A 13,348-nucleotide genomic window follows, 5' to 3' on the forward strand; every position below is an offset into this window, starting at 1 on the left:
TGTGATCATTTCTAAGAAAAAAAAATGACATGTGTTTTTCTCAGTATACAAGGTAATAGAATTGGGTTATTATAAACAGGAAGGAGAACCCCACATTGCTGGGACAGAGGAAACTGTTGGCTAGGGGGAAGGGACGTAGCATCAGTATTCAGGAGTGTGAAGATAATGTTTTTGTTAGAGGTGAGTCTCTGCAGGAAACAATATGATAATCAGCTTCTGTAGTACTAGAAGCCATGGTGCCATAAATTTCCTACTATTTACATGTCCCTCAGGGGCAGGAGTTCTGTTAATTCCTCTCACTAAAGATAAATGTTTTTTCCTTAACAGAACTCCATGGAAGATGATTTGGCATTTGGGAGGTAGCATATGCCAATTCAGTTTATCCAAGTGCTGAACTAGACTTGAACATTAATATTTATGCTTTATTCTCTCTAATTCTGAACCATAAAATCTATGAGGCAAATAATGAAAAAGCTGCCTTCGAGTATCATATAAATAATGGCCCAAGACACGGCAATGATTTTGGTTGGCTTTTTGCAAAGTACACTAAGGTGGGGACTGGGTTGATCAGGTTCTGGCCCTCACTGTTCCCTGAATGTAAGCTCCTGTGGAGGGAATTTTTACTTTCATCTCTCCTTCGTCACCAAGGTTAGAATGGAATGCATGACCTCAAGCAAGTGGTGTGGTACCTCAGAGCCTTCTTGGGTTGTTAGATGAGCATCTGGTGTTAGGTCCCTGCTTTTCAAAGTGTTCTGTGCTTCATGGATATCAACTAAGAAACACATATTTAATGATTAAAACATCAATAAACACACCTGCAGCTCAAATGCATCGTTTGATCCCTTTAACATACTGGAGGCCATTACTTCCTGTTAACTCACACCGCCGGGCTTTTTTTGGCGCAGTACTTGGGTCCCGTCTCTACCTGCTAGAGAGTGAGCACCATGCTGCTGTTTTGGCCGGCCCCAAAAAACTGGTACTGTTGACCAGTACCAGTTGTACGCTTGATAAAGAAATACAAACACATGGTTCTCTTTAGGTTTACACCTTTAAAAAAATATACTTGAGGATTTATAGCTCTCTGATGTTTTGTTTGTTAAGTTTTTGGTTTCTTGTCTTTTTAAATTTGAGTTTGTGCAGTCCACTGTTCTAAAATCATATTGGGGAATACGGTCCCATATCATCAGTGTGCTGTGTATCGTTTGCGAATTACCATTAAGACCTGGGCTTGGCTTCGGCATTTCTCTCCAATTCATGCTCTGCCCATTGTGAAATACCTGTGTGTGTGGTGAGTGTTTTTTGTGTGCAAGCCTTCAAATACAGCTTCATCTGCTAGACAGGCTTGGGTAGGCCCCCTCCTGGGAGGATGGGGGCAGGAGTGGCTTGGTTGAGAGAACTCATAAATGTGGAAGGTTGGATGCCTGCCCACCACCACCTTTGAGGTTCCTCATGGTCCATTATCATGTTGTTTAAGCAAATGCTCCAAAGCTGACTTTGCCCACTGGTTATTAGTCATGAGTGTTCTTCACCCCCCCCCGCCCCCCGGGGATTCTATTTTCCTGTCCTAGATTAAAGTCCTGAGAAAAATGAAATATACCTCAATCCTCCTTGTCATAATAATATCTTCTAACTTCTCACTTGAACTAGTAGTCATATATACTCTTAACAGGTTTGCTTTTGATACAAAATCTACTTTAATAAACTGACTTGCTCTCTGGCATTTAGCACCACTCCCTGCTGATTCTTTTTATTTTTAAGACTGCTTTTTTAGAGCAGTTTTAGGTTCATAGCAAAATTAAGAGGAAGGTGCAGAGATTACCTGAATGACCTTCTGCCTCCACACATAACACAGCCTTTGCCATTATCGTCATCCCCTACAAGAGTAGTACATTTGGTACAACTGATGAATTTATGGATCTTTTGATAGCACATGGTCTGACGTATCTTGGGTTCCCATCAGAAATGTTCAAGCCATTTTCTTTTCTTTTTTAATACTTATTTATTTGAGAGGTGGGGGAGGGGTAGAGGGAGGGAGGAAAAAGTCTCAAGCAGGCTCCGCCCTGAGCAGTGGCGCAGGACTTGATCTCCGGACGTGGAGAAGGTGACCTGAGCTGAAATCAAGAGTCCGACGTCCAACCAACTTGCCCCCTCAACCCATTTTTTATACACACTTATGTGGGCTTGTTGACATATATGCATAGACATTTTCTGAAAGGATACATAAGACAACGTTGAAATATTTTTTATGTTTTTTGTGGAGTGGGGTTCCACTGAATGAACATAAGATAACGAGTGAAAGTTGGAAAGTAGTGGTCTTTATTTTTTCAGTTTTATGCCTTTTATACTGTGCTAGGTTTTTTTTTATACTGTGCTAGGTTGCTATCAGTGTATTAGTAGTGCTTTGCAGCTTTAAAGAGCCCAATAAAATAAAATGTTTCCAATTTTCCTAAAGTGATGCATTAGAACACGTGGCTTTTAAAATAAAGATCCTAGAGGATGTCATTAAATCAGATTTCACGACTGTGCATTCAAATGCAATTTTGTTAAAGTTGTTCTTTGTTGTGATATTAGAGAAGATGATAGAATTGGATTTAAATGTTTTCTGCATATATGCAGTCTCCCAGTGGAGGATTAAGCAGTATGTTAAAATGCATACAGTGGTCATTACTTAAAGTTAGAATTATAGATATTTTTTCTCCATCTTTTTTCCCTCTTTTCCCTAAATGGGCAATAATGGATTTATGATGAGCCAATTTTATTATCAATTTTTAAGGAATTATTTTCTCTATAAAAAGTATTTTCAGGGGCGCCTGGGTGGCTCAGTGGGTTAAGCCGCTGCCTTCGGCTCAGGTCATGATCTCAGGGTCCTGGGATTGAGTCCCGCATTGGGCTCTCTGCTCAGCAGGGAGCCTGCTTCCCTTCCTCTCTCCCTGCCTGCCTCTCTGCCTACTTGTGATCTCTGTCTGTCAAATAAATAAATAAAATCTTAAAAAAAAAAAAAAAGTATTTTCATACCTTATTCAAAGAATTAATAGTTATGCATTATAACATAAAATATATGACCATATATTAATGAAATAAACAGTGGATAACATAAAACCATATCTTGGTACATATAGCCCTTCTAAATCATCACTTTGTGAGATTTTATATTTACTCTGTTGATAATACAGTTGATCAATAAATGTATTTTAGGTGTTATTGTGTGTGTGTGTGTGTGTGTTTAAGTTTATTTAATTATTTATTTTTAAATAATCTCTACACCTAATGTGGGGCTCAAATTCACAACCCTGAGATCAAGAATCACACGTCCGACCAAGCCAGCCAGGCAGGCACCTCATCAATAAATATTTTAAATTACTTTCTGAAAAGTATATTCAGGGGTGTCTGAGTGGCTCAGTTGGTTGAGTGTCTGTCTGGCTCTTGGTTTCAGCTCAGGTCATGATGAGTCAGTGTCGTGAGATCCAGTCCCATGTCCCACATGCTCAGCATGGAGTCTGCTTGGGATTCTCTTTCTCTCTCTCTCTCTCAAATAAATAAAATATTTTTTTTAGAACAAGAAAAGTATATTCATTGCCATTGAACATTACATAAAAAAGGAATTCATAAAAATGCTACTAAAAGGAAATTTGATTAATGACAGCATAATTAATTTAATGTATAGTTACCCTGTATTGAAGGAAGAAATTAATTTGGTAGGTAAATTCTGGAATTGATCTTTTTAAATCAGTTATTATGTAACATTTTATACTTGCATGTTTTTTGCTTTGATAAATTTTTTTTAAATATACAGGAAAAAAAATAATGGGCTGTTTTATTTAAAATTTTTAGAAGCCTTGTCTGCTCAGGAACCATAACTTTGCCTTTAGGTATTTGTTTTGACATAGTAAAAGTTAGAGCTTCTTATCTTTAAAAACCTCACATATTGTTTTGCATGCATACATACACATTTTCCCCCCGCTGTTTACTTTATTCTTTCTATTATGGTAATCTTTAATAATACTCAGTTTCATTTAATATACTTCTCATTCTCTCCTCCATTAAGCCTGTAACATAGAAGACTATCTCCATGGCAGAGATAATACACATAGTACAGGGCATGGTTAAGCAGGTCATACCTGGCTCATGCCAAAGATTTTGTGTAGTCTGTGTTTGCACTGGCGTAAAGAATCCCCATTCTGATGTTACGGTAAGGGTGTTTGGGGGAACTATTTTCTCGCACATGGGACAGTCAAGTACAAGGAGATGTATTAACCAGAGGAGCGTCATAGACTTCTTCAAATCAAGATTTGACTTTTGCATTATTTGCTTTTTTACTTGGACTGTGCATTCCATACAGCATGATTATTTCCTGCTTCACACCTGACCAAATTCTGTAGGATCTGGGAAGTTACAGTAACCCTCTTTGTGGCAAGCTTTATTTCTAAGCAGTCTCAGAAAATACAGAATCCCTGTGTTGTTTAAGTGCTGGGCTTTTTCAGCTCCCTGAATTGTTCTCCTTGCCCAGCCTGAGTCACTCAAGTCTGCAGGACTTCCAGTGTTGGCCTGCCTTTGCCCATTGGTTCTACATTATGTATCCACTTTATTTCTGAACCATCTCAGACTGGGTCGCATAGCCTTTGCCCCTTATTACATCAGAGCACATTTCCTTAGAAGAAGATAGTTCTCATAAAGAGCCACGGTACAGTACTAAAATTGAATGGATTTAGCATAGAAACCATACTGATCTCCATAGTCTGTACTCCGATTTCATCAGTTGCCCCAGTGATGTCCTGAATATATTAACATATTTTTACAGGGCAGTACAGCATCCAGTCAAGGATGGCATGCTGCATTTAATAACGTATTCTTGAGTCTCCTTTCATTGGCTACAGTTCTTTGATTTTTATTTTTCAGACACTGACATTTTTGAAGAGTGCAGGCCAGTTGTTTGGAAGGATGTCTGTCCCTAGATCTGCATTTGTTTCCTCAACGTTAGATTGAGATCATGCATTTTTGTCTGGAATGCCACATAAATATATCCTGTCCTAACTATAAGCACCCAGAGCCACGTGATGTCTGTTGTCTCTGGGTTTAAGGCATGACCTTGTTTCTCCACTGTGGAGTTACCATTTTTCTTTTTGTAATTTTTACAAAGCTGCGTGAGGCTATCTGAATATCCTGTTGATCATCAATCATGCCTGCCCACACGCGTACGTGTCACAGCACTTTTGGTATACGTTGGTGATTCTTGTAAGAATCAATTTTTGGTACAATGATTGCAAAATGGTGATTTTCTACTCCATGTTTCCCTCTCTATTTATCAGTTGGCATTCTACTGAAAAGAAAACTTTCATTTCTCCCCAATTCCTTTCCCCTTGTGCACTGATCTGTTTGCTTTGCCTGAAATAAATGAGTATGGACATGTAGATTCTTTCTTTATTCAATGAGTCATTATCCTTGCTATTTTCCATTATTTTGATGGCCAGATTGTCTCAGGTGATGCCAGTGGAGTGTCCTCAGGATGGTTTCTACGTAGTTTGATTGTTTTTGTTAAAATCAATTCACTTTTTTGATACAAGACATCTCAGGATCATAGGGTATCTTCCATGCTCTAACCTTGGAATCAGCCACTTGTCCAAGAGACCTTTGTTTCTTTTAGTAGGGTGTGATACTTAGATCCTTCATCCTATTTCTCATTATGCACAGATAATATTATTTGTGACCCTTTGGGGATTGGTTTAAACTTCAAAAGAAGGTAAAGCATTTCCATTTAAACACATAAAATTTTTCTAATTAAAAAGTTATATATCCTTATATTATAGAAGATACAGACCAGTAACATAAGAGGAAAATGCCCTTTGAACTTAGTGCTCATGTTGACCACTGTTGAGTGCTTGTGGGCTTTATGTAGCTTAGATCATATCATGTATATAGAATTTGTTGGGTGGGTTTTTTTGTTGTTGTTTTGTGGGGTTGTTTTGTTTGCTGGGTTTTTTTGTTTTTTGTTTTTTTGTTTATTTTTGTTTTTGCTTTGCTGTTCCTACTTAACATATCATTTTCTCCAAGTCTAAAAATTAAACAATTGCAGTTTTCAGTCATGTATTTTATCTTTTTCTTTGTTGTCCTTCTGTTCTCACTACTGTGATATCCAAAAGTAGGGAAAATTTATTTGCTCATCATCCTCTTTTGCTGCCTCCCTCTTCACTCCCGTATTGTTGCCTACCCTCCATCTTCCCCCTGATTATCAGAGGGTGTAAAAGTATCAGTGTGGAAAGACAGCAATTAGTATTAAAGACTGCAGGAAGCATTTATTTTGTATACTAATTGTACTTTTGATTTTAGCTATGACAGGCTACTCAGTGATAAATGTGTTTTCTCTAAAATTAACATCAGTGTTTGGCAAACAAGTCACTTGAGGAAATATCTGCCTCGTTGATCTGGTATGTTCTAGATGTATGTGCACAATTTTTAACTCTTGCAAGCAAAGAACATCTCTGGTTTTGCTCACAATTTTTTCCTTTTAGGTGTAGGATTTTCCAGTGTCGGCACAATTAAAACTTTGGGCCAGAGATCCCTTTGTTGCAGGGGCTCTCCTATGCAGTGTCCATTACTTAGTGGTGTCCGTGGCATCTCCCAAGTAGATGTCAGTAGCGTCCCCACTTCCCCAGTGTGACAAAATAAAGATCTACAAACATTGCTACATGTCCCCTGGGGAGATGCAATGACCCCAGAATGAAAGGCTGCCCCAAAATACAAATTAATAAACATTTAAACCACAGCTGCCTAATATTTGGGCATATCCTTGTTTTATACCACCATCTCCTCTAAATTCTCAAAATTTATGGTTTGAAATATTGTAGGTATGCACTCATCACAATGCTGTTTTCTGGTAGACGAAAGTTCTAAGTGGCTTAACTTACCCAGAACAGAGGCTTGGGAGCATTTTGCTATTAAAATACTTTGAAGCATTATATTTGAGGGACTGGTTTTCTAAAAGCCAAAGTGTGCTACAGTGTCTGTTGTATATGTGTGTTTGTGTCTTTTCAAGTATGGAGAGACTTCAAAATCACATCAGCAGGATTAGACCATCTGTAAAGTTGAATGAATATGCCTGTCAGTTATTAAAGGAAGGGAAGGATCCTGGGAGAGATTGCTTCTGGGGAAAATGGAAGCTCAGAGAAGGGAATGGACGTGTCCAGGGTGCTTTGTAGAAGTGACTGTAAACAGAGGGCATGAACTGGTAGGATGAAAGCATTTTATTAGGATTTTATTTCCAATTCTAGAAGGTTTTCTAAATTAATTTCACTAGGAGGAAATAAATGACATTACACATTACCTTCATTTATTTCTATGAAGAGGTAGGTGATACTTAAAATGTAATTTTTAGAATATTTTTATTTTTTCTACAAGGAAAACAGGATATCAGCATTTGGAAACAAGGTAAGTATACTTAGAAGTTTAAGGTGTGAAATTGGGAAATGTGCTAAAGGAAATTTTATCATGATGCCTTTGTATCTTAAAAGATTTAGATGAACAGTTAGCTCTTAGTACTTTTTTTCACAACATAATTCCCTTGGGCATTGGTCCTTCTTTCCTTGTCAGGTGGTTGCTTAGCACGATTTAAGTTTCCACCATTAATGTCCCTCTGGAAATACATAGCTGTAAATTTTTGAGGAGTGAACTATTATTAAGTTTGGTTTTTTTTTTTTTTTTTTTTTAAAGATTGGTGTTCTTTAAGAAAGATTATTTTTGTGCTTTCATACCATTAAAGATAAGAAAGAGTAAAGGGGATATGAATATAACAGTAATATTTTTGTCCTAAAGAAGGGAATGTCTGATTTTATTTAGAAACATTTTTCTTTTATAGGTAGGCTACTATTTTAAATTTTATCTTTTCAATTATTATAAGAACTAAAACCTACATAGAATTTGCTTGGAGATGCAATGAAACATTTTGTAGAGGCTGGGTGATTTTTCTTTATAGAGAGGCTGTTTGGTATAAAATCATGACAAGGACATTAAACAAGCTAATGTTATTCTGGGCAAAGTATAGTGTTACTGTAAACATTTATCTGGTCTATTGCTTTAGAATGTTAATAATTTACACTTTCAGAGTGCACCTTAATTATTTTTGCTTCTTTTGAGATCATTGTTATCAACCCAAATGACTCCTGGACATGACAACTTTCTGTAAAGGATTTTATGATGTACATCCTTGGAGTTTTCACTTCAATGGAAAGAAGAGTTCATAACTATGGGTGATTTTTAGTTTGTTCTTTTTATGGTACATTATTTTGCTCCTTTGGAACATAGAATAAAAGATAGTTCTTGAAAGTTACTCCTAAACACAAAGTACTTCCTGAGAATGTTGCAATGAAGTGACTCAGTAATATTACGGGAATTGTGTGCTAGTGTTACTGTTTCTTTATGAAACACTTTATACTTTGGAGATGATATTGTTGCCCTATAACTTTTATTATCTTAGAATTGAAAATCTTTTTTTCTTCTCAGTGTCTCCAGGATTATTTACTACACACGGAGTTTTGCTTTGAAGTTTGGTTTTATTTTGTTTTTTTGTTTTGTTTTGTTTTTTTCTTTCTCACCATAGCCTCCTGGTTTTGAAATTTGGGCAAAATGCTCCTCAGAGCTACTTTACTTGAAAAAAAAGTTAATTAAAAACTTTCTATTCTTTGGATGTATTTTCACCTCTTTTATCAAAATGAAGTGTGTTGGGTCATAATGAATTCTTTAGAACTGGCTTGTCTAACATAACCAATTAGCGATATTGGCTATTTTCACTTTAATTAATGAAAATTAAATACATTTAATTTATTTAATTAGTTACACTCGGTTACACTAGCCACATTTCAAGGACTCAAGGGCTACATGTGTCTAGTAGCTTCCATATTAGATAGTACAGATACAGAACATTTCCACCATCACAGACACTTCTGTTGGATACATGGCTTTAGAATGGGGGATGGTAAACCATAGCCTGAGATCCCAGTGTGATCCACCACTTGTTCTGTAAATAAAGTTTTATTTATTTATTGGAATAAATTGTTTACATATGATCTATGGCTGCTTTCAGGCTCTAACAGCAGAACTGAGTAGGTGGAACACACCATATGTCTCATTTTCTTTTATCCCTTTATAGGAGAAGATTGTGGTCCCCATTAGCATATTCATATTCCTATATGAGGTCATTTGAATAGCCTAGTTATATGCATATATTAGCAGTATAACATATGAAATAAGGCAGATTATCATAGTTCAGCAATTATCCAGACCAGAATAGTCATCCCCTTATAGGAACAACAAGAAAATCAGTCTTTCTCTGGTAGATCAGGTTCTTTCCAAAATGAAGGGAATTAAAGAAGAAAAATATCAGGCCGGACAGCACACAACCTGTCAATCCACTCAAGGTGTGCTGGGCAACTGGCAGAATTAGTACACAGTTGCCAAGAGGCCAATCCATCTGAACTACTGGCCCATAGTCACACTTGGGCCCAGAGTCAGTTAGGAGTAAGGGGTAGAATCTACAAAGGACCCAGGACAGAATAGTAACAGAGGGAGGTGGGTGAAATTTTATTTCTTACGTGTTAAACCGAAAAATGTTTCAGTTGGGTCTTTCAGTTCAGGAGTTTATTCAAAAGATGTTTATTTCATTAATAGTGTACTTAGTTTTGAAATTTTGATTGATTGAATCTTTTTAATATTTTATTGTCGTTTCTCTTGTGGAATATCCAAGAAAGGGAGTCTCTTAGATAACGTGAAATGTTTAAATCCAGTTGTGTTTTTCCATTGTTGGGGGGGGGGCAGGGAATGAGCTTATTTTTATTTTATCTGTATGTTTGGCTTAAGGATTTTTGAATGCATTGTAGACTGTACCCCAGATAAGTTTTGTCTCTGAGGATTCTGTTAAACTCTGATTTAAAATATGTATCTATATATACCTATATGTATGTATTTTTAGTTAGTTGTTTTCATGCAACCTAATCAAAACAAGCATTTGACATTGGCCTAATGCAGCCATCTTTGTTATTCTTCACTACTTTCCCAGATTGAAACTAGCACAGTTTCTTATTCAAAGTGCCCTTGCTTCCCTCTCCCACCCGGGCTTCAGTGAGTGCCTTATAAAGCTGACCCTCGCTGGAGCAGATTATAATGTAGCATGGATGGCTAAATTTAGAGACAAGCCAAGCCTCTGCTCTAAATAGTAACAGCTAAGCGGTAGAGACTTTTGGTGAACAGAATTATCTTCATTTAGTCTTTCAATACCAGTCGGTGAGTTGCTGTTTGTGTTTGTGTTAATTTTTGCTGCTGTGTACGTCAGAATCTTTGTATGATTTTTGTTGACATGTTACTCTGCTGTTTTCCACCTCCCGTATATGGAGGGCGTGCAAAATAAGATCACAAGATGAGACCACGAAGAAACAAACTTTTGTGCTTAGAACTGAAGAAACTATAAACGGAACTATAGATTTTTAAAATAGAGTAATTCTCTTGTCCTCGGCAGTAGGCTGTGTTTTGTGGTAATTACTCATTAGCAGAAAAACAGCAACAAAATGCTAAGGTAGAGTTAGAGAATTCTGTGAGTTTCTATTCTGGACTGTAAAATAAAACTTTTAGAGAAGGCTCCCACTTTTAAAATATTCTTTATTGATTCCAAAATAGAGACATCTTTAGCAAAGAGTAACCGCAGCATGGTCACCTGCTAGAAAAGTTTCAGGCTACTTGGAGTCTGTTTTTATTTTTATACCTCAGTATGAGACCTAAACTCTTTAGCAGGTATTTTTTTCTTTGCTGGCACAGGAAAATATTTTATGTAATACTTGTAGTGTTTGGGGAGGTGTAGAAACAAGAAACACACATGCATATTCATTTTGAGTACCCCAGTGAAATGTTTGCTAGTCCAGAGTGATCTGTTGAAAATGCTAACAAGGAAATTTCTGAATGAAATAGTAGAGAATGTAAATAATGCATTAGAAGCTCTATTTCCAACTTCCATCAAATAAAATGAGATTTCATTAAGTTTATTGCATTTGTAACTATTTCAGTGTGTAACTGCTGCCCCCCACACATGGAGTGATCCCTTTCTCTACCCTTTGTTCTAGATCTGTACTGCTATTGTATGGTAAATGTTTGCCTGTTTTATCTCCTCTAGGCCCTGTGCTCCCTGAGGGCATGGAATCTGGCTTAGTCACCTTTATAGCTTAAAGCCTGATATATTAAGTTCACTTTATAGTATTAATAAAAATTCTCTCTACTTAAAGCATAACAGAAAATCCTTTTTGTGTTTGTTACTTTTCTTTTTAATGCATTCCACTTTTAAAATTATGATTAAAGTTTTAAGTGGTAAACAGATTACTTTCAATATGAAGATAGATTTTCTTCTTTTGTAGTATGGAAAGTTTTGGTATATAAATAGAATCATTTTTACATGTTCTTAAGGATCTTTTAAAACTTTGAGACATAATTAAATCGTTTACTTGAATAGAGCACATTTTCTTGATTGTTTAGTGGTGACTTAATTAAAAAAATCTAGATATTCTCAAATCACAATTTAAAAAGAACTTTGAAAGGTAATTAAATAATTTGCTTGATATTTTCTTAATTGTGTTGTCTTCATAATTTTGGCAATCTGGACATATTTTCATATTATAATATTAATGCCACAAAATTATTCTTAATATGTAAGAGGTCTTACAGAGCAAGTTCTTTTTACTTTTTTTGAAGATAATGTAATCTTAAATTTTCTTTGCAGAGAAAAGCAAGTATTATGTATATTCCCTTTTTAACCAGAAAATTACACTTCACACTTTTTTTTTTAAAGATTTATTTATTTATTTGATAGAGAGAGAAATGACAAGTAGGGAGAGAGGCAGGCAGAAAGAGACTGGGGAGGGGGGTTGTAGGCAGGCTCCCTGCTGAGCAGAGCTGGGGCTCCGTCCAGGACCGTGAGACCATGACCCGAACTGAAGGCAGACTCTCAACCCACTGAGCCACCCAGTTGTCCCACGACTAAATCCTTTTATACACACGCATATACACGCATGCAGACAGGCATAGTTATGCATATTTGTGTGGGTAAAACGGCAAAGTGAATTTCTAGTAAAAGAATTGTGGACCACAGGTTATGTACATGTAAATATTTATATTCACCAAATGCTTCCCCAAAGTACTGCATGGAATTTATTCCCTCTGTCCAAGTTTATGCCTGTGGTCGTTTTCCCTATGTCTCTTGCCAACACTAGATAGTATTAGATTTCAGAAGTTTTGTAGTTCAACAGTTAAACCTGCTTTTAAAAGTATATTCAGTACAAGTGAAGTAGAACATATGCTTATTAGTCATATATTTTTATGTGAACTGCTTATTTGAAATATATAATATTTATTTTCTTTGTTTTCAGAAATTTTATGAATAAGCATCAGAAGCCAGTGCTAACAGGCCAGCGGTTCAAAACTCGGAAAAGGGGTAAGGTTGTGCTGCACGTCTGCGTGTATATGGGGATTGAGAAAGTGGGTAAAGTTCTAACCAAGTTGGGAGATTGCAGAGGGATTAGAATTGTCCCTGTTTCCACTGAACCTCCCTTGTTCGCTTCTTTTGAGCTCTAGATGTAGGATTTGAAGTTTTGCATTTAAGCCTTTGAATGGCAGGTTATTTACATGTTTGATTTTGGACAGGTCGTTTATTAATTTGTCTGAACTTTGTGTCGTTATCTACTAAAGGAGAATGATTCTATCTGGTCAGGTTTCCTCACTCTCCTGTGAGGCTATGAAGACAATAAACTCTACTGTTCTTGACATCAACATTTGTATTTGAGTTTTACTTCCTTTGTTGTTTTTAAGGAAATGTTGAGAACAAAGATGGTAAAACTTAGGAGAAAAGTAAATCAGGGAAGGAGATATTGATGAGTTTTTACACTTGAAAATTTAAGAAGTCAAATTAACTTAAATTTGCTGCCTAAATATCTTTAAAGCTCAGGATATTTTCAAATGTCTTTTATTGTGGAAAGGTAGTAACAGACCCTGTTTGATGACTGGTAACATTTTTGTTAGTGTGAGTGACTTTTTTTTAAACAATTTTATTTCTTTTTTTTTTTTAAGATTTTATTTATTTATTTGACAGAGAGGTCACAAGTAGGTAGAGAGGCAGGCAGAGAGAGAGGAGGAAGCAGGCTCCCTGCTGATCAGAGAGCCCGGTGTGGGGCTCGATCCCAGGACCCTGGGATCATGAACTGAGCCGAAGGCAGAGGCTTTAACCCACTGAGCGACCCAGGTGCCCCGAGTGACTTCTTTTTATGCTGTGTTCACCTTACCATCCTTCCTGTGTAAAGAATAGTTGTGAATTTTTCATCAGTTT

The 13,348-nt window shown here is 36.5% G+C and overlaps 1 protein-coding gene across 1 annotated transcript in view; it reads left to right on the forward strand.

Annotated features, from left to right (window-relative positions):
- The window catches only part of LOC111147353 (basic leucine zipper and W2 domains 2), a 61,113-nt gene that overhangs the window by 9,795 nt on the left and 37,970 nt on the right, over positions 1–13,348 (forward strand). Inside the window, exon 2 of the mRNA XM_022503355.1 lies at positions 12,396–12,460. Within this exon, the coding sequence (XP_022359063.1) occupies positions 12,403–12,460 (58 nt within the window). The 5' untranslated portion in view covers positions 12,396–12,402. The remainder of the gene's footprint in view (positions 1–12,395; positions 12,461–13,348) is intronic.

The sequence above is a fragment of the Enhydra lutris genome, unplaced genomic scaffold (assembly GCF_002288905.1).
Source record: "Enhydra lutris kenyoni isolate GAN:26980312 unplaced genomic scaffold, ASM228890v2 scaffoldscaffold16, whole genome shotgun sequence".
NCBI classification, from domain to species: domain Eukaryota; kingdom Metazoa; phylum Chordata; class Mammalia; order Carnivora; family Mustelidae; genus Enhydra; species Enhydra lutris.